The 19,572-nt window shown below is 42.8% G+C and overlaps 1 protein-coding gene across 2 annotated transcripts in view; it reads left to right on the top strand.

Annotated features, from left to right (window-relative positions):
• FGD6 (FYVE, RhoGEF and PH domain containing 6) overlaps positions 1-19,572 on the top strand; it is a 131,358-nt gene that overhangs the window by 77,858 nt on the left and 33,928 nt on the right. For both annotated transcript variants that reach the window (XM_029601594.1, XM_029601595.1), the window contains exons 9-14: positions 491-541; positions 1,330-1,388; positions 1,483-1,554; positions 7,356-7,424; positions 15,377-15,460; positions 16,613-16,692. In XM_029601594.1, coding sequence (XP_029457454.1) covers positions 491-541; positions 1,330-1,388; positions 1,483-1,554; positions 7,356-7,424; positions 15,377-15,460; positions 16,613-16,692 — 415 coding nt within the window. The remainder of the gene's footprint in view (positions 1-490; positions 542-1,329; positions 1,389-1,482; positions 1,555-7,355; positions 7,425-15,376; positions 15,461-16,612; positions 16,693-19,572) is intronic.

Raw genomic sequence — 19,572 nt, forward strand, 5'->3', positions numbered from 1 at the left:
TCTTATTTATGAAAGCTCTTCAGGACTATCAGGCTTTTTTTGGACAGATGTAATCACTGGTAGCTAACTAATCAGTCTGTTTAGCAATTTATCTTGAAGTACTGATTGATTTTATATTTCCTGTTTTATGTATACGTTTGTTGAAATTGTATACTTTTTATGTACCCCCCCCCCTAGCCCCGAATTTTGGAGGGTACAGGAGGATATAAATGATTTTAAATAAATAAAGATTCTGGTTATACTGAAAACCAACCCTGATTGAGGGTCCCAAGAACTGAATTTAGGGATTACGGTATGGGTGGCCTTTATTTAGTTCTTGTAGCCAAGTTGCTGCAGAGGTTGGATCGTAGCAGCCAGCTCAGAAATTCTGGCTGTAGAAATCTGCATATTAGCTTTGATGTTTTATCACATTTGGAAGACTTTTCTACCCAAACATTTAATTCTTTTGACAGAAGACTGAATAATGCACATCTCCATTTGGACTTTGCAGATTATTTGAAGAACCTTTCAGAAGAATCTTCAGACTATAAAGATACCCAAGGTAAAAAAATATTTTTATGACTTCCAAAGGGATAGCTGTGTCAGTCTGTAGCAGTAAGAATGACAGGTTGATGGCTCCTTCTAGACTAACAGATTTATTTAGGCATAAGCTTCTGAGGACAAGAGTCCCCTCGGGATCATCTCCATCTGACAAGCAGTGTTCCTTACCTGCTGCTGCTGCCTCTTCTGACAGCTTCCCACTGAAATCTGAACTGCATGGGGCCAGCAGAACTTGTGAGACTACAGGGGTCCTGTGTGGTTCCAACTTCAGCAAGAAGCTAGCAGAGAAGAAGGCAGCATTAAGTAAAGAGCGCTGCTCACCCAACAGATAATCCCGAGGTAGGATGGGAAGATGGTAATATTAGGGGGTAAAGGGGAGGGAAGGGAACTGGTCCTTCCAGGAAGGGGGGGAGAGGGAAGATGGTGATGCCAGGAGGGTGGGGAGGAGAGGAAGGGAAGTGGTGCTGCTAGGGGGTGAGGAAAGGGAAGGAAAGCTGGTGATGCCTTGGATAGGGGAAGGAGGGAGTGAAGGGAAGGTGAGATACCAAGGGGTAGGGAGGAGGGAAGACCAGGGATGGTGTTGATGCCAGGGGGTGGGTGAGGGAAGGAAGGTTATGGTGTGCCACGACAAAGTGAACCCACTGCTGGGTGTGCCGTGGCATAAAAAAGGTTGAGAACCACTGATTTAGACTACTTCTTTATTTGGAACAAATTCAGCAATATTTTTTACATGCAAGAACACCAAACCTTGAGTAGCAGCCTCTAATTCAGGTCTTCTGCACATTTCAGTGGCTCTTGCTGTGGTCATAGAAGTAGCCAACCATGCAAATGATATTATGAAGCAGGGAGTAAGTATATCATTTACAGAAACTTTGCCACATTGTTTTAATACAATCCAGCTGAATTGATATAGATGAGCTTGTGTTTCTTTTCTTCCTTTAGGATAATTTTCAGAAGCTGATGCAGATTCAGTACAGTTTAAATGGTCATCATGAGATTGTGCAACCAGGAAGGGTAAGGACCTCCAAACATTTTTTCTGCAAAATTCTATGTCCTTAAATAAATGTAGGCTGAAGGTTTGAAGAGTTTGTGTTACCGGCTGAACAACGGTTGGGATTCTGCACTGTCTATGTTTAAATAAATGTAGGCTGAAGGTTTGACGAGTTGGTGTTACCGGCTGAACATCGGTTGGGATTCTGCATTATGTCCTTAAATAAATTTAGGCTGAAGGTTTGAAGAGTTGGTGTTACCGGCTGAACAACGGTTGGGATTCTGCACTGTCTATGTTTAAATAAATGTGGGCTGAAGGTTTGACGAGTTGGTGTTACCGGCTGAACAACGGTTGGGATTCTGCACTGTCTATGTTTAAATAAATGTAGGCTGAAGGTTTGACGAGTTGGTGTTACCGGCTGAACAACGGTTGGGATTCTGCACTGTCTATGTTTAAATAAATGTAGGCTGAAGGTTTGACGAGTTGGTGTTACCGGCTGAACAATGGTTGGGATTCTGCACTGTCTATGTTTAAATAAATGTAGGCTGAAGGTTTGACGAGTTGGTGTTACCGGCTGAACAACGATTGGGATTCTGCACTGTCTATGTTTAAATAAATGTAGGCTGAAGGTTTGAAGAGTTTGTGTTACCGGCTGAACAACGGTTGGGATTCTGCACTGTCTATGTTTAAATAAATGTAGGCTGAAGGTTTGACGAGTTGGTGTTACCGGCTGAACAATGGTTGGGATTCTGCACTGTCTGTTTAAATAAATGTGGGCTGAAGGTTTGAAGAGGTGGTGTTAACGGCTGAACAACGGTTTGGGCTTTTTATTATCAAAACATCAAGAAGAGCAGTCCGTTAACATTGTTAACCTTTGTTTATTGGCGATATTGTAAACTTCTGTCTTGGATTGTGGGGGTTTGTGTAAGTGACTGTGCGTTTCTGCATTGATGATGATTATTTTAGGTTAATTGGCAATGTTAAATGGTTATTATACCAGTAAATAAAAATACGAATTTTTTTGCTGGTGTTCGTTTGTTGGCAACATTGTGTATAGTTAGAACAGTTTAGCAGCTGTTTGCCTAGTGAGTGTTAATTTAAAAGTTAAACAAAATCAGCATTTGATGAATTTATTTATCTTTCTCACAGTTCTGTATCATGTTTCCTGTTACTGCAACAGGAGCTTTGCCATGTAGCAGATTTGCAAAGATTTCTGCACCGCAAATCACTTTATACAAAAATTGTCTGCAAAAATACAAATGACAGGATTAGAAATAAAAATACTTCCATCAGTATTTTTATCAGGCTGGGTGGTGAAACGCATATTGTTCAAAAAAACTCATTTTCCATCTCAAGTTGTAACAGCGTTCACAGATTTTAGCGGCCATCTTGAAGAGTGTGAGCATACACAGGTAACGTATATAAGAAACTATGGTTGATGCTACCCAAATGTCATTATGCTTCCATTTGCAAACTATTAAAAGAGCATCTCCCATTCAGTTTCCATGTTCAAACCCATGGGGGATGCAGACTTGCATCCGGTATATCCATTGCTACTCCCTTTGTCTCAATAAACAAGACTCTATCGCCACCCCACCAGTTGGTTCTTATATGGTCAAGAATGATCCCCTTAATTTCTGTTGGACAACTTTTAAGGCTAAGGTGATTATTCTCAGACATAGGAGAATACAAACACCAGGCTAAGATAGTGGCTAAACGATTTTTAACTAGGGAATACTTTTTAAGCGAGCTCCCAGAGAAGTATAAACAACAGACCCGTGCACTGAGACATACAACATTCTCCTCAAATTTGTGCAATCTTAAAGAGTCATTCTATGCTATACTGAGGAGTCATTCTATGTTAAGCACTGCCCCCACGAGGTTTGTGTGGGTTTTTTTGTGGTTAAAAACATTAGGGAACAAATTATTAGATTTTCCTTAAATCAAGTAGAAAATCCTCAAGTAACTTCAGAAATGCAACCTTGTGACAACTGCATGGTGTGCCCCTTTATGCTACAGTCTATTAACATCTATAGATCAGATTATTAAACTTGAAAAGGACTACACCTCATAGTATATCCGCGCAATGTACAGTACGTGGGTCAGACCAAACGCATGGTCAAAACGCGACTGATTGATTGAACCTAAGAGCTGCTTGAAGACACAAGAATCAGAGGCTCCCTTGGTGTTTCATTTTTGGTAGTGTGGCCATACATTTATAGAAATGAAGTAGACCGTCCTTGACCATCTAAGAGCCGACCGGCGGGGTGGCAATAAATTCTGCTCATTGGGACAGAGAGAGCGCAGTGGATATACCAGATGCAGTCTGTATCTCTCAAGGGTTGGAACAGGGAAATTGAATGGAGGATGTTCTTTTAACTTTTTTTTTTCTTTTTTTACAAATGAAAGCGCAGTGATGTTATCAGCTGCATTTTCTTATATTTTGTTCCCTGCGTATGCTCATGCTCTTCAAATTGGCTGCTGCAATCTGTGAACGCTGTTACAATTTGTGATGGAACGTGAGTTTTTTGTAACAATAAGCGTTTAACCACTCTTCCTGATGATACTTCTGTCAGTATTTTTTTTTTATTATTGTTTTTATTTATAATCCTGTCATTTGTATCTTTGTAGGCAAATTTTTATATGACATGATTTGCGCTGTAGATATCTTTGAGAATATGTTACATGGAAAAGCCCCTGATGCAGTAACATGAAACATGATTTCCTATTGTTGTGCTGCTTTAATAAGGACACTGAGCTGTGAAAAAGACAAATAAATTCACCAAATGCTGATTTTTGTTTGGCTTCATAGGAGGTGCATTTGGTTGAAAGACTATTTTCTCATGGGTAGTCTGAAATCTTTGCAAGTAGTTTTTGAAACCAGAAATTTAGGTATTCTCTTGTACAGTAAACTGACAATGAGGTCTCATTTGAAAAATGTAACAAAAAAAGCTTTTTGTAAATTAAAATTAGTAAAATCGTTAAGGAATTTTCTCTCTCAGGAATGTCTCTGGACAATACTGCAGGCATTAGTGTTTTCTCAGCTTGATTTTTTTTGTAACACCTTGTAGCCTTGCCAAATACCTATATTCGTGCATTACAATTAATACAAAATGCAGCCAGACTTTTAAAAATTCCCTCGTTTGAGCATATTTCTCCAATGTTGGTATCACTCCACTGGCTCCCTATTAAATGGAAAGCACACTTTAGAGTCTTGGTTATAATTCACAAATGAATGTATGCAGAGACAGAGTGTATATTGGCTAACATGCTGTTTATGATCCAGGCAGAGCGTTGCTCTCTGCAGGGAAAAATTTACTGACTGTTCTATCACTGTGTGCTGAGAAGTTGCAATCCATTAGAGACCCTAAGGCTTATGTTCAGACACAGTCTGGATAGCAAAGTTAGCTAGATAAACTTATCCGGCTAACTTTGGAGGCACATTCAACAGTGCAGCCATTTATCAAAATGCGTAAAGGCGTTATTGCGGGCATTAGGGCACTAATGCCAGCGGTAACGCTGGAACTCAAGCGATAAACACCGCACTGCAAACTGCGGTTGTAAATTTAAAAATTGTATTCACGTGGGAGGAGTTTGGGCAGAGTAAATGTAAATGAGGGCTGATTAACATTGTGTGTGGTAACGTAACGCACACAAGCGCGGGATTTAACGCTGGAAATAACTACACCTTTTGTCTTGGCGTTATGCCTGCTATAACTGTGCATTACGGCCGAAATGGGATTTATCATAAATGCTGTTTCGGGAGGGGAGGGGAGAGGAGGAGGGAGAGAGTGCCTCTGTGGAGGCCCACTGATTTTTGAACTTTTTATACCACTGTAAGAGGGGGGCACTAGTAACTCGGGATGAGGTTTGTGGAGTAAATTGGGTTTTAGGGGGCAGTTTAACACGCACAGTCATACGTAAGAACAGCACATTTACCTTCAGTGAAGATTCAACGTGATTTGGAGGGATGAAAGATGAAAGAAGAGTAGATTTGTACCATGTTCTCTCTACCTAGCTTGATGCACTATCTGCCTAGCTGCAATCAAGCTAGGTAGAGAAAACATGGTACAGATCTACTCTTCTTTCATCTTTCATCCCTCCAAATCACATTGTATCTTCACAGATGGTAACTGTGCTCTTTGTATGTATGTCCATGTAAAATTGTCCTCCAGAACCCAGAACTCGCTGTCTGGGGACTTCTCAGCTTGCGATGTGAAAATATCACGGGGTGCGATAAATTTAATGCGTGTTGCGGTAAAATAGCTATATGAATCGGTACCAGGAAAATTACCTAACCACGCCCCTTTTTTATCACAAACGCTATTTCTGCTATATTTATAGCAGTTTGAATCTAGGCCTTAATTAGTTAGCCGGCTAACTATAGATCGTTAACTTTATGACAGGTCTTTGGCTCGACCAGACTTAGTCGGCTAAGTCATCCAGCTAACTCTGGACCACCCCTAACTTATCTGGCTATATTCTAGCCACCTAACTTATTAGCCAGCTAGAATTTATCCAGATAAAGGCTGAATATAGCTAGGTAGGCCATTTAGGCCTGGATTTATCAAAATGCGGTAAGTATCACATGCGATAGCAAAAGGGGCGTGGTTTATGCAAATATTCATTTTAGCGCAATTTGCGCAAATTACCTATGCGAAGAGCTAAGTTGCTAAGTTAGTGCAAATTGCGATAACATTATCAGACTTTGCGGTAGGAGCCAGACCTGTTGTATTTCCCACATATAACCACTGGGGAGGGAGGGAGGGAGGGAGAGAGAGAGAGAGAGAGAGAGCTAGGTGGAGAGAACATTGTACAAATCTCATCTTGGAGTGAGTTTCCTCACTCCGAGGGTCATCAAATGTTCACAAGTACGAACTGTTCTATTCGTACATCTAACATTGAATGTCAAAGGGGCCCCTAACCTTCTTTCTCTCTCTCTCTCTCTCTCGTTCATTCGTCTAAATAGGCCTTGCGGGAGACATTCTACAATACTGAAAGTGGAGGGCCATTTAGGCACCTTACTAATTTATGGCTGAACTTTACTGGGTGGGAACTAATTTCCAGGCTTGCGACGGTACCCTGCTTTGTGCCACTGAAATCTCATTTACTGTACGTCCTCAAAATAAACTGTGGCAGGAAGGTCTTTTTCTTCTTGTCACATGATAAAGGAAGACAAGAACTGAAACAGACTTAAGTTCTAAGCTTGCCCCTAAAACTGTAGCAGTATTATTAGGCCTCAGTGAAGATCTGAAAAGATATGGTAAAAAGTGAAGGTGCATTAAGTGATGTCTAGATCTGATGGTGAAAGGGTGCAACAGGCCCCATTCCCGAGGCAACTCTTGTTGGTGTTCTTTAAGACTGCCATAGCATGGCGATGAAGAAGAAGAGGGAGCTGAGTACTATGCATTTCCTGGAGATGTAGAAAAAAATGCCAGCGTGAGTGAAACAAGGCTATAGATGTAGGGTTTGAGGAAAGAGGACCCCTCTTGGAAAACCAAATAAAGTGAAAGATGGAAGAATGCTTGACTAGAGATAAAATCTTTGTTAAAACTCTCTTCAGCTCCAGGCTTCTTGTGCACACACCTTTTTGTATCAGAAATTGTCTTGCAGACTTGCGGATTGCTCTGGGATGGATTCCTGCATGCCTGTGGTGAAACCACAAGTGCAAAGTATGTCAGAGTCAGCAGTGGAACGAGCCCCATGTGGCTTTCCCATTCTCAGTTTATCTGTGCTCTGTCTCAGAGGCAAGATTACTTCTCCATGCGCTCATGTCCCCTTCCCATCTGCACTGAATTACTGTCTGTCGTCTTGCTTTGGCCAGGTCTTCCTGAAAGAAGGAACTTTGATGAAGCTGTCCAGGAAGGTCATGCAGCCGCGAATGTTTTTCCTGGTAAGAAGCCACGTAAATTTCTCAGTGCCTCATGTCAAAGTCACTTTAAAGACGTGGAAACTTTCATACCGGGCTTGATTCATCCAAACTGTTTGTATTTTTTTTTTATTTATTTATACAGACTTTTTAGAATAACACAAAGAAATCTTTGCATAGAAACAAAGAGAATTACAATGAGTACATTCACAATTACACAATTTTGAATATCATAACATAAATCATTCAGGTATCAAAAAATCTCATAATTTTCATAACTTACATATGAAAAAAGAGAGGAAAAAATGACGTAGGCAGCCTCATATTTTTATTTTATTTTTATTTATTTATTTGCTTTTATATACCAACATTCGTTGGCGTACATCACATCGGTTCACATTACAACAACTGGAATAGTGGGGTAGATTTTAAAAAAATGCGCGTTCGCGTACTTTTGTTGGCGCACCAGTCGCCAACAAAAGTACGCTGGATTTTAGTAGATATGCGCCTAGCCGCGTGTATCTTCTAAAATACAGGATCGGCGCGCGCAAGGCTGCCGATTTTGGGCAGCCGGCGCGCGCAGAGCCGCGCAGCCTGCCTCCGTTCCCTCCGAGGCCGCTCCGAAATCGGAGCGGCCTCGGAGGGAACTCTCTTTCGCCCTCCCCTCACCTTCCCCTCCCTTCCTCTACCTAACCCACCCCCCCGGCCCTATCTAAAACCCCCCCCTACCTTTGTCCACGGATTTACGCCTCCCGGAGGGAGAAGTAAATCCACGCGCGCCAAGACGCAACCAGGGGGCGGTTCCGGAGGGCGCGGCCACGCCCCCGGGCCGAAACCACGCCGCGTCCCGCCCCCAAAACGCCGCGTCGATCGGCCCCGCCCCCGACACGCCCCTGACAAAAAACCCTGGGACTTGCGCGAGTCCTGCGCGCGCCGGCAGGCCTATGGAAAATAGGCGCGCCGGCGCGCAAGGCCCTGCTCGCGTAAATCCGGGCGGATTTACGCGAGCAGGGCTTTTAAAATCCACCCAGTATGTCTAGGGTCGTACTATTTTCATTTTAACATTAACTGAGATTGATACAAAATATACAAAAATCATTTAACAAAAATTGTTTAACAATAACTGTAACTGGTACTAATACATATTATGTAACGTAAGTTTAGATTGCGAGCTTTAAGAAGAGTGTTATAGGCATTGTGGGGAGAACATGTGGCGGGAGTAGCATTTGGCAAGAATAATGGTGGGTGTTACGGAGGGGTGACAGGTTGGGGGGTCTCAATATTGGATGCCAAATGTACAATGATTGTAATGGTGGGTCTGAGAGGCAAAGTTTGCGTTGCAGTGGGGAGTGAAGGAGGAGGGGGGAGGGTTACACCAGTTATTACATTATTGGATCCCACCCTAGGTTGGGTGCTATTGCACCGAGCTTCCAAGAAAGCCCGTAGTTGTTCCAGGCTGAAAAATATATACATGTTCCCAGAAAATTTTATAATGCACTTACAGGGGTAGCGCAGAGTATAGCTAACCCCCAGTGCCAAAACTTTGAGCCCCACATTACTAGGACATTTTTCCTACGCTGCTGCTTAGTTTTTGCTAGATCTGGAAATATACGCACTTGAGCGTCCAGGAACTGAACATTCAGATTTTTGAAATAGTTCCTCATTAATAAACCTAAGTCATTCTATCAAGCAGACTTCTCAATAATTTCAGTTTCTGAATTTTCAAGGAAATTGGACAGAGTCGACATATCTATCCCTATATTAGGTAATACAATATTGGAGGAGCTTCTTTGTGGCAAAAAGAATATTTTCTTTAAAGGTGGAATCTTTTCTAAAGGCAATTTTAAGATCTCAACAACACATTTCTTGAATGTCAGTATTGGTAACCCTCCCATCACCTTCGGAAAATGTAATAGTCTCTGAGTCTCAGGTTTAAACATCTTAAATAATTTTCCACTGAGTCTAATCTTCTAAGAGAAGAAGTTCGTTCACAAACAGAAATAGCACTCAAATCTTATAATTTCTTAATATCTTCAGTTACCTTCAAATGAACATTAGCTTGATCCGATTTCTCTTGTTGGTGTTCCTGTTCAAACAAGTCCATTCTTCTAGTAAACTGTTTGTATTTTAGCCTCTGTAGAGCTAAGAGTAGAAGCAGAAGGGGGGGGGGGGGGGGGGCGGAAACTGATGAGCAACTGTCGGAAAAGCTGGTATTTGGAAGATATTAAAGCAAAAGAAAATTCACCTCCATTAACATCCTTCACGCAGGGAAAATGCCCATTCACCCTGGCAGCCCTGGGACCTAAATATGTAATTCCACACACATCATTGTTGCATCTGCACAACTTCCTTGGGGAGCAATTTTGACACTTGACCCCCAGACCCCTCCATATTTTGCTCTGCATATCATTCCCATACCCCTAAGGCATACTTGGGCAGCATTTTTTTTACTCTTGCTGGCCCTGAGGACTGGAGAGAACAGAGGGTAAAGCATATTAAAATGAAGCTGCTAACATCTTACCCTATTCTGAGCAGATGCTAACTAAACTGGCACGAGATGAGTTTATAGCACTTTTCTGAGATATGCAGAACCTTTTATCATAGAATGGGATTTTCTGTTCATTAAAGTTGATAGATCGCTTTTGGCCATAAATGTTTCTGAGTCCTGAATTTGGATGCATCAAGGCCATAGGAATACTTGGCACCTACAGTGTATTCAGAAAGTATTCAGACCCCTTCACCTTTTCCACATTTTGTTTTGTTACAGCCTTGTTCTAAAATGGATAATATGCATTTTCCCTTCCTCAATGTACACATAATACCCCAGAATGACAAAGCAAAATCAGGTTTGTAGAAATTTGTGCAAATGAATTTAAAAAAAACCCTGAAAATCCCATTTACATAAGTACTCAGACCCTTTGCTATGACACTCAAAGTTGAGCTCAGGTGCATCCTATTTCCATTGATCATCCCTGAGATGTTTCTTCAGCTTGATTGGAGTCCACGTGTGGTAAATTCAATTGATTGGACATAATTTGGAAAGGCACACACCTGTCTATATAAGGTCCCACAGTTGACAGTGTATGTCAGAGCAAAATTGGTAGGGTGCTTTTCTAGAATATTTGTATTTTTCACTGAACAGTAAAGCAAAATCAAAGCCATGAAGCTGAAGGATTTGTCTATAGAGCTCTGGGACAGGATTGTGCTGAGGTCAGATCTGAAAAAGGGTACAAAAGCATTGCTGCAGCACTGAAGATCCTGGACAGCACAGTGGCCTCCATCCTTCTTAAACAGAAGAAGTTCAGAACCACCAGGACTCTTCCTAGAGCTGGCCGCCTACCCAAACCAAACACCTGGGGGAGAAAGGCCTTGGACAGAGAGGTGACAAGAACCCAGAGTTCTGCTGTGGAGATGGGAGAACCTCCAGAAGGACGACCATCTCTGCAGCACTCCACCAATCAGGCCTTTATGGTAGAGTGGCCAGATGGAAGCCACTCCTCAAGAAAAGGCACATGACAGCCTGCTTGGAGTTTGCCAAAAGGCACTTAAAGGACTCTAGAGCATCAGAAACAAGATTTTCTGCTCTGATGAAACCAAGATTGAACTCTACGGCATCATGTCTGGTGAAGCATGGTGGTGGCAGCATCATGTTGTGGGGATGTTTTTCAACTGCAGGATCTGGGAAACTAGTCCGGATCGAGGGAAAGATGAACAGAGCAAAGTATAGAGAGATCCTTGATGAAAACCTGCTCTGGACCTCAGACTGGGGCGACGATTCACCTTCTAATAGGACAAAGACCTCAAGCTCACAACCAAGACAATGCAGGAGAGGCTTCAGCAGACGTCTGTGAATGTCCTTGAATGGCGCAGCCAGAGCCCAGACTTGAACCCAATCTAACATCTCTGGAGAGACCTGAAAATAGCTGTGCATCAATGCTCCTCATCCAACTGACAGAGCTTGAGAGGATCTGCAGGAAGAATGGGAGAAAATCCCCAAATCTCAAATGTGCCAAGATTGTAGCATCATACCCAAGACGACTTGAGGCTGTAGTCACTCAAAAGATGCCTCAACGAAGTACTGAGTAAAGGGTCTGAGTACTTATGTAAATGTGATATTTCTTTCTTTCTTTCTTTTTTTTTGCACTGTACATTGGCTTTAAGAAACATGCTTGGTGTGTTTTATGTCAGGTCTGTACTTTCTGGCACATTTGATTTGATTTAATGCGATTATACTCTCTGCTATGTATACTAAAGGTTAAACAGACAGTTCACTATCTTCCTGTTTTGAACAAAGCTTAAGTAATACTTTCAACAACATCCTTGGCCTTGAACGCTGAGGAAACGGATGCTACTTCAGTTCAGATTGTGTTTCCTCATTTTAAAATTCTGGTGTCAGCCGGCGCACTGAGAGTCGGGGCCCATTGGATTATTGCAGGTTCTCTTCAGCTTAAGGTCTTTTTCCTTTTTCTTACTTGTATTGGCATCTCACAATCCCTCTTTGATTTTTCAATATCCAGTTTTCCTTCTCTGAAGTTCGCAAAGGCACTAGGATGTGGCATCATTTTTAAATTTTTTATTTTATTTAAAATTTTTATTTATTTAAAATTTTTATATACCGACATTCATCAGTGATATCACATCGGTTCACAGTGTAACGCAAACATACGCCTGGGGAGGCACTTTACATCGAACAGTTATAACAAGTTAACATAAGAATAATTGAGGAAGGGAGATATAAAGGGAATTTAACACTAAAAACTATAAACAGGATTAGCAATTATATACAAGATGTACATTAAGAGAAGATAATATAGAATTAATTAGAGGGATAAAAGGAAGAGATAGGGGGGAAGAGGGGAGGGGTGGGGGGAGTGGAAGGAGGGAAGGTAGCGGAGAGTATAAGTCAACGGAAAAGAGAGAGGAGAAGATGGAAGAAGAGGAGATTAGGTGTATGCTTTAGTGAAGAGCCAGGAGAACCACAGTGACATTTGTTTCAATCCTTGGCGTTTCCTGTATGAAACACACACAAAAAAAATCTTTATCAGGTTTCTGGGTTTTAGTGTGTGCTAAAATGCAGAAATGAAATGAACAAGAAAAAATAGCAAATGAAAACCCAAATGAACTCGAAGCATTTCCCAGGCACAGCCCTAAAATGCACAGGTGTGCTGTAGAGGGCGTTTCCCGACTAGCAGCGGATCCTTAACATATAGGTCTACAGTTGGCACCTTCGTGCTGGGGCAGTGGGTTTTGCCCTCATCAGAAAACCCAACTTCTGGAGTAATTTGGCATCAGTTTCCATTCTTCAGAGTCTTTGTAGCTTGTCATACTTGAAGGGAATAGCCATGCACTATATGGAAAGCTATGCACTATGACGGTAACTTTCAGACCGGCACACACATTTGCGAACATACATCAGCCCGCACCCAGATACACAGTCATTTTATAGCATATGCGTGCAAGTGCACACGTTATGAAATAGCCTGGCCGCGTGCACATGTGCACCAAATTTTAAGTGGGTGTGCAGTATGTGCGCTCAAATCCTGCTTCTGCCACGAATAGTGGAGAAATTTTAAGAGGTGTGCGCCAGCGTCATTCCCAGTTTTACCAGTTCGTTCCCAGTTCACCCAGTTAAGAAAGAGGTCCTCCAAACCCCCCCCCCACCCCGGTTTGATAGCTTTCACTCCCCCCAGTTAGCCCCGACCTTTAAAACCCCGTAAATCCACCTAGTTTTCTTTAAATTTTAACTTACACGGCATCCCTAGCAGAAGTAAAGTTGCGCGCCAGGGGGGCGCCATGCATCAGTATTTACACGCACAACTTTGGTTCCCGCACATGTCCCACCCCCCTTTTGAAAACTTCCAAGTTGTGCGTGCTGCTTATCTCGGCAGCTTTTAAAGTCTGCTCTGCACGCGCGAGCTCAGGTTCTTTCGCATCCCCTAATTAATGCACGCGTCGGGCTTTTAAAATTCAACTCTGTATCTTTGGACAATTTCTATTTTAGATCAATGCAAAGTATCACAACCGACTAAGATTCCACCATTTGTAGAGGGTTATATTTACTAATTGGTAGCATTTGCACATGGGGAGAATTTTCAGCATTTACTTAGCAAACTGGAGCTATTGCTAGCTTAACCGTTATGTTAGCTTTGAGTTCAAGGATAACTCTTCTTATTGCTTGAAATATTGCTCTTTGCATAGCATAGTGATTAAGTATTTCTTTTCAGTATAGCATTGATAGTCTTGTCATGGGTATTGCAGACCTTTGTCATTGGGTTTGCCTCTGGGGTCACGATATGATATTATTATTATTATTTATTATTTAATAGCTTTTATATACCGACGAACGTTGGGAACATCTCGTCGGTTTACAGAGAACAGAACTGAGCAACAGGCTTTGCCTCTGGGGTCACGATATGATATTATTATTATTATTTATTATTTAATAGCTTTTATATACCGACGAACGTTGGGAACATCTCGTCGGTTTACAGAGAACAGAACTGAGCAACAGGCTTTACAATTATCATAATTATATAAGGAACATTAAAAAACATACAATTAACAGAGTAGAATATACAAGGATCATTAAAAACATACAATTAACAGAGTAGAATATGCAATAAATAATTAACTAAGTGGTATGCATGATAGAGGTTATCCATCTAATCGGGGGGGGGATATGAGATATTGTTGAAGAGGAACATCATACAACATCTTGCAGGATGTGGGGGTGCCATAGCAGGCAGCAAGCTGATCACCTCTACTGTATTATGTTAAATAAAAGCCAACACTGTACACACAAATATAAAAATGGGTATTTGTTCAGTAGTGTAGCCCTGACGTAAAGCTTCAACGCACCAATAGCAGAAGCTGCTGTGGGGAAATTTGCCTCAGTATGAACCATATTTTCCATTTTTATACAAATGGCGTAAGTCAGCACAGCAAAGGGTTTCCACCCTGTCATACTCCACCTGTGCTGTCTTCGTGGCAGGAAAGGAGAATGTCCAGCTCATTCCACTGTTGGTGTGTTTTCCCTAAGGCCACCATGAATAAAACATCGGCACAATGAGCAGAATTTTATATATATATTATTTCATGTTCAAAGGGAAACAATCCTAGTAGTTTATATATATATTTTTTAATATATATTAAAAAAAATCCTTTGTTTCCCACATGGACCGAAGCAGCTCATCCGGGGAGCTGAAAGTGAGGTTTTCCTGGGATGTTCCTGCAAGATACACAGGTACTTTTCCTGTGCATATTTACAACTCATTTCCAAAGAGAAACTACTAGGATTGTTTCCCTTTGAACGTGAAATAATACAGAGCATGTGTGCTTGCACCTTCTGTTCCTGTGGGCAGCCAGGAGAGTGGGAGAACTTTAAAATAGCGCATGTACTTCTGACAATGCTAAGTCCACATGCTGTGCAAACCCACATGCACTTTTAGCTGGGAAGAGGAGGAGCCTTGTTGACCAGGGAAAGTGGCTTTGGGAATTAGCTTCCAAGAATGCTGGGAAATTTACCTTTGAAAATAAAATACATGAACATTTAAGGCTCCTGTCAAGCAAGAGCTCCCTTCCTGTCAATTCCAAAGCTTGACTCTGTCTCCCATGAAGCTTTTCTTTTTACCATGAGCTCACTTCCTGTTTGGTCTTCAGGCCGCTCTCTCCAGCTCTCCCTAAATGCAAACTGCTCAGACTTCAGGCGAGGCATGCCTACTTTCCCCACAGATGGTACTTAAAAATGAAAGGTCAGGGCTTGGGTTCCTAGTTTTGGCTACTGGCCATGGGGTGCGCCAGTGCTGGAAAACAAATAAGCACTCACGCACCTACTTGTGGAACACTGAATGAATCGCACACGTCTGATAAAAGTAAAAGGTGGTGTCCAACTCTTCACAGGGTTTGCTAACTTAAATTATTGTGTTTTGCCCTTCAGTTTTTTTTTCTTGCATTGACTCATGATGTTGTGCTTGCAGTTCAATGATGCCCTTCTGTACACAACCCCAGTGCCATCAGGGATGTACAAACTCAACAACATGCTCTCGCTGGCTGGAATGAAGGTACGTGAGCCTGACTGGGCATATTGGGGGAGGGAGAACGTGAGCAAAGACAAGAAATGGTATTCCTGCAGGAGCCTGGCTGCAAGTCAAGGCCCTCATTCCAGGGGTTGCTGATTTACTGTGCACCCCCTTAAGTCTTGGAACTGGTGATTCTTGGTTCCTGGGCCCATTGGGTTTCTGCCCAGCAGCAGGAGGAATGTTTATGGGGGATTTGTGCATCTCCAGCAGAAGAAGGGGAAGGAGGCAGAATCCGACTGCTCTGGAAAACAGAAGGATCCAGCAGCCGAGACGCAGTTTTTAGGCTGGGTCCAGTCAGGAACGCTTCATCTGATAGCAGGGTCGGCGCGTCCATTAGGCGAACTTCAGCAGTCGCCTAGGGCGCCGAGCCGTAGGGGGCACTGAAAAGCAGCCACGTGGTGCTGAAGCAGGGCCTATCCCCGCTCGCGGCAAAGAGAAATAGAGACTGGGTGTTTCTCAGCTGCTCGCGACCCTGAGAAGCACACAGGGGGGGGGCAACCAGGAAAGGAGCAGCGCAAGGGTCACCTAGGGTGCCCAATACCCTTGCACCGGCCCTGTCTGGTAGCCCTCTAGGGATGATTCTTGGACACACAATTGTCCTCTGAAAACCTCAGATGTTTGTTAGTGCTAGAAATAATAGTTTTAAAATAAAAGGCACATAGCAGCGCACGTGTTAATCCTCAGATTTTACTTAAAAAAAAACCTAACTTGACATCCTTTTTCTTGTGTACTTTACTTTAATATTCAGGTGAAAAGGTTCTTATCATTGACCAAAACTTGAGATTTTCTGTTTCTGCTCCCTTGCTGTCCCATCACTGGAGCCTTTAGTGTGCAAAGTGACAGGTGGAGCTTGTACCATAGTAAAACCATCACAAACATGCCCTGGAAGGCTAAGACAGAGCTCATTTCACATGCAGCCTGGTCTGTGTTTGACCTGTGAATGTGTGCCATATTAACCATTACACAAATATCTACTGGGGGGGGGTGGCATGGGAAATTGATTTTTATTATTTTTCTTTAATTTGTGTTTGGGAACCTTTTTTGTAAAAAAAAAAAAAAAAAAAATCTCATCAGCTTTGTCAGATGAAGCTAAAAATGAGCCTTGAAAGCTATCCTTTGCCCCACAACTTTTAGGTCCGAAAACCGACACAGGAAGCTTATCAGAATGAGCTAAACATAGAAAGCGTGGAGCGGTCCTTCATCTTATCTGCCAGGTAATGAGGAAAAAATGACTTGTCTTGGGGGGGGTGAAACATAAGAGCACACCTAAGGGGGCAGATCTTGTATCTCATTTTCAAAGGGAAAGCACCACACGCTTCACAGGTACCAAGGATTTGTGGACTTCGCACCCGTTCTTTCTGCAGGCAGAGCTTTTGCTGGAAAACGGCGTGCGTAGCTTCAAAAGTCTCAGGCTACGCGTGTTTTCCAACCCCCCCTCCCCCCCCCCCCCCCCACGCCTCTGGGAACGGCTGAAAGTACAAGCGCTATGGGACCTGCATGTATTCTGAGCCAGATTGAAGGGGGGAGAGGGGGAATGTACAGGTGACCCCTTTGCCTGGGTAAATGGTTTTGCAAAAATTGCTCTCAGACCTTCCTTCTGATGACTGGAGGACCGTTTGGGAAAAGTTCACCCAAGACCTCTGCATGTAGAGCTGTTTATTAAAGTGTTTCGCAGAGCTTGAAGATGCAGGCTTTTTCCTACAGATTGGGCGACCCAAGCTATTCATTGTGCTGCCGAGGACCTGGGGAGAGGGGGGACCCCTTTGCACAGGTGGTGGTCATGCGTTCTGTACAAAAATCCCGGAGGTTGGTCGAATCTTACACATCTCTGATTGCTGGCAATTCAGACAGAGCTGTCTTATTGATTAAGGGAGGGATGACTCTGCTCCTTGGTCAGATAACTTACTGGCATCTTGGTCTGTGCAGTTAGATTCTCAACGGCCAGGGACTGGAAATCTGTCCCTAGAAGAGAAAGATGGAAACAGCGGGTTAATGAAATTGCCTCCGTAGAGAGAGACTTATTTACTGAGAGGAGCTGGCCTGTATGAAAAAATACAGGCTTCTCCTTGGAGATGTGGGATATGTGATTTTAAGTTTCATTACGTTTCGAGGGTTGATGGGAAGGTTCGCTCATGCATAGGCATTTTGTTTCTTTGTGTATCCAAAGTTCATTTTTCAGCGATGCAGCTCCATTTTATTTTGGCTGTGTTTAAACGATCTTTTAACATAACCATAGATGCTATAGGCTGGATTTTAAAAGGCCTACTTGTGCAGGAGGCCTTCCGCATGCCGGGCCTATTTTAAAAGGCTCGGCCACGCACGTAAAACCCCGGGACGTGTGTAAGTCCCGGGGCTTCGAGAAAGGGGTGGGGCTAGAGGCCCCCCGGCACAGCAGCCTTTTGCTGCTGTGTTGGAGGATTGTGTGCCGGCAGGCAGCCAGCGCGCGCAACGCAACAGGTACAACAAGGATTTGGGGGGGGGGAGGGGTCTAGGTTAGGGCTGGAGGGGGGTAGGTTAGGGGAAGGGAAAGGGAGATTAGTGTAGTGGGTGGGAAGTTCCCTCCCAGGCCAATCCTAAATTGGAGCGGCCTGGGAGGGAACGGGGGAAGGCTGTGGGCGTCGGCACACGCAAGTTGCACTAATGTGCACCCCTTTGCGTGCACTGACCCCCAATTTTATAACATGCACGCACCTGCGCACGCATGTTATAAAATCGGGCGTCCATGAGTGCGCACCGGGTAGCTTTTGCACATGGACGCGCGAGCGCAAACTTTTAAAATCTACCCCTATAATTTTAATTTGTGGAAAAGTCAGAATCCTCAAATTCCTGCATTTAGATACCTTTTTTTCAAGATTTTCCAGTTTTCTCTGAAAAGCAATATTGGCTCGTATCAATACCTCTGTCGTAGCTATCTTGCAGGTATGGGCTGAATGGAAGCTTCCCACACACCAGACATGGCCCAGGGGCTGTAGTTTGCTCACCTGTATCCTAGAGGTTATTTTGTAAGAAAAAGCGGATGACCCGCTCCTGAAATCATCTTTCTGTCTAGTTAAGTCGCAAGTAAAAACCCTCAGTGTTGTTTTAGATTCAGGCCTTTCAACGAGACTGCAGATCAGTGCTGTCACCAAGGCTGCCTTTTTCAAATTGCGCATTCTGTGCCATTTAAGGCCATTGCTTGACCCTCAGGATTTTCAAACTTCTTGTAAGCCATGTTATTTTCAGGCCTTATTTATTGTAACTTACTGTATTTAGGTGTACCTGCATTTTCTTTGTTTCTTCAACTCTTTATTTCACATTTGGCACTGACAAACAGTAGAGAATCAAATAACATAAGTAATATAAAGGGCAAGAATGGAGTTACATGCCAAACCACCACACCTATCTCTAACTAACAAAAGCATGTTCCAAGCATAAATAACCCCCTCCAGCAGCGACCCCCATTCCCAACCTCTGCACGTCATGTCCAATAAGAATCCCACACAGTATCATACTTAGCTAAATTGCCTCTTAATGCATAAGTAACATCTTCCATAATAGCAATATCTGCAATCAAGTTTCTCCAGAATTCACTGTAGGCTGGCTCTGTGCATGCACCCTGAGTTTCTGCGATGTGTAATAAATACATAACCGGCTGAATTCCCCCAAATACCCATCAAGCAGAGCTGAGGTGTCCAGTCCAGAATGTGATGCACAATATTCCAAATTTCTTGCTGTATCTTCTTCCAAAAAAGCTTGATTTCTTTGCAAGACCACCACATCTAAATATAAATTTCCAACCCCTTCACATTCCCGCCAACACAAAGAACTTGTACTACTGAACTTTGCAAAACAAAAAAAAGACATCTGTATGTGCAATGAAGCAATTTAAATAGCAATTCTGGTTTTTTATTGTATACAGAAATCTCCAATACCGAAGTCCATATATCATGCCAATCTTCCTCATCAGGGTGTAAACCAAGATCCATATTCCATTTATCAACAATAATTTTACTAATTTCAGGTTCTGGAGGTGGCTGCATAAAAATCTTTTCAATCCCATTATGACTTTGTAATTCATTTTGTGATCCTATTACCTTGCAAATAAACCTATTTGC

This window comes from Rhinatrema bivittatum, chromosome 4 (assembly GCF_901001135.1).
Source record: "Rhinatrema bivittatum chromosome 4, aRhiBiv1.1, whole genome shotgun sequence".
Taxonomy (NCBI): domain Eukaryota; kingdom Metazoa; phylum Chordata; class Amphibia; order Gymnophiona; family Rhinatrematidae; genus Rhinatrema; species Rhinatrema bivittatum.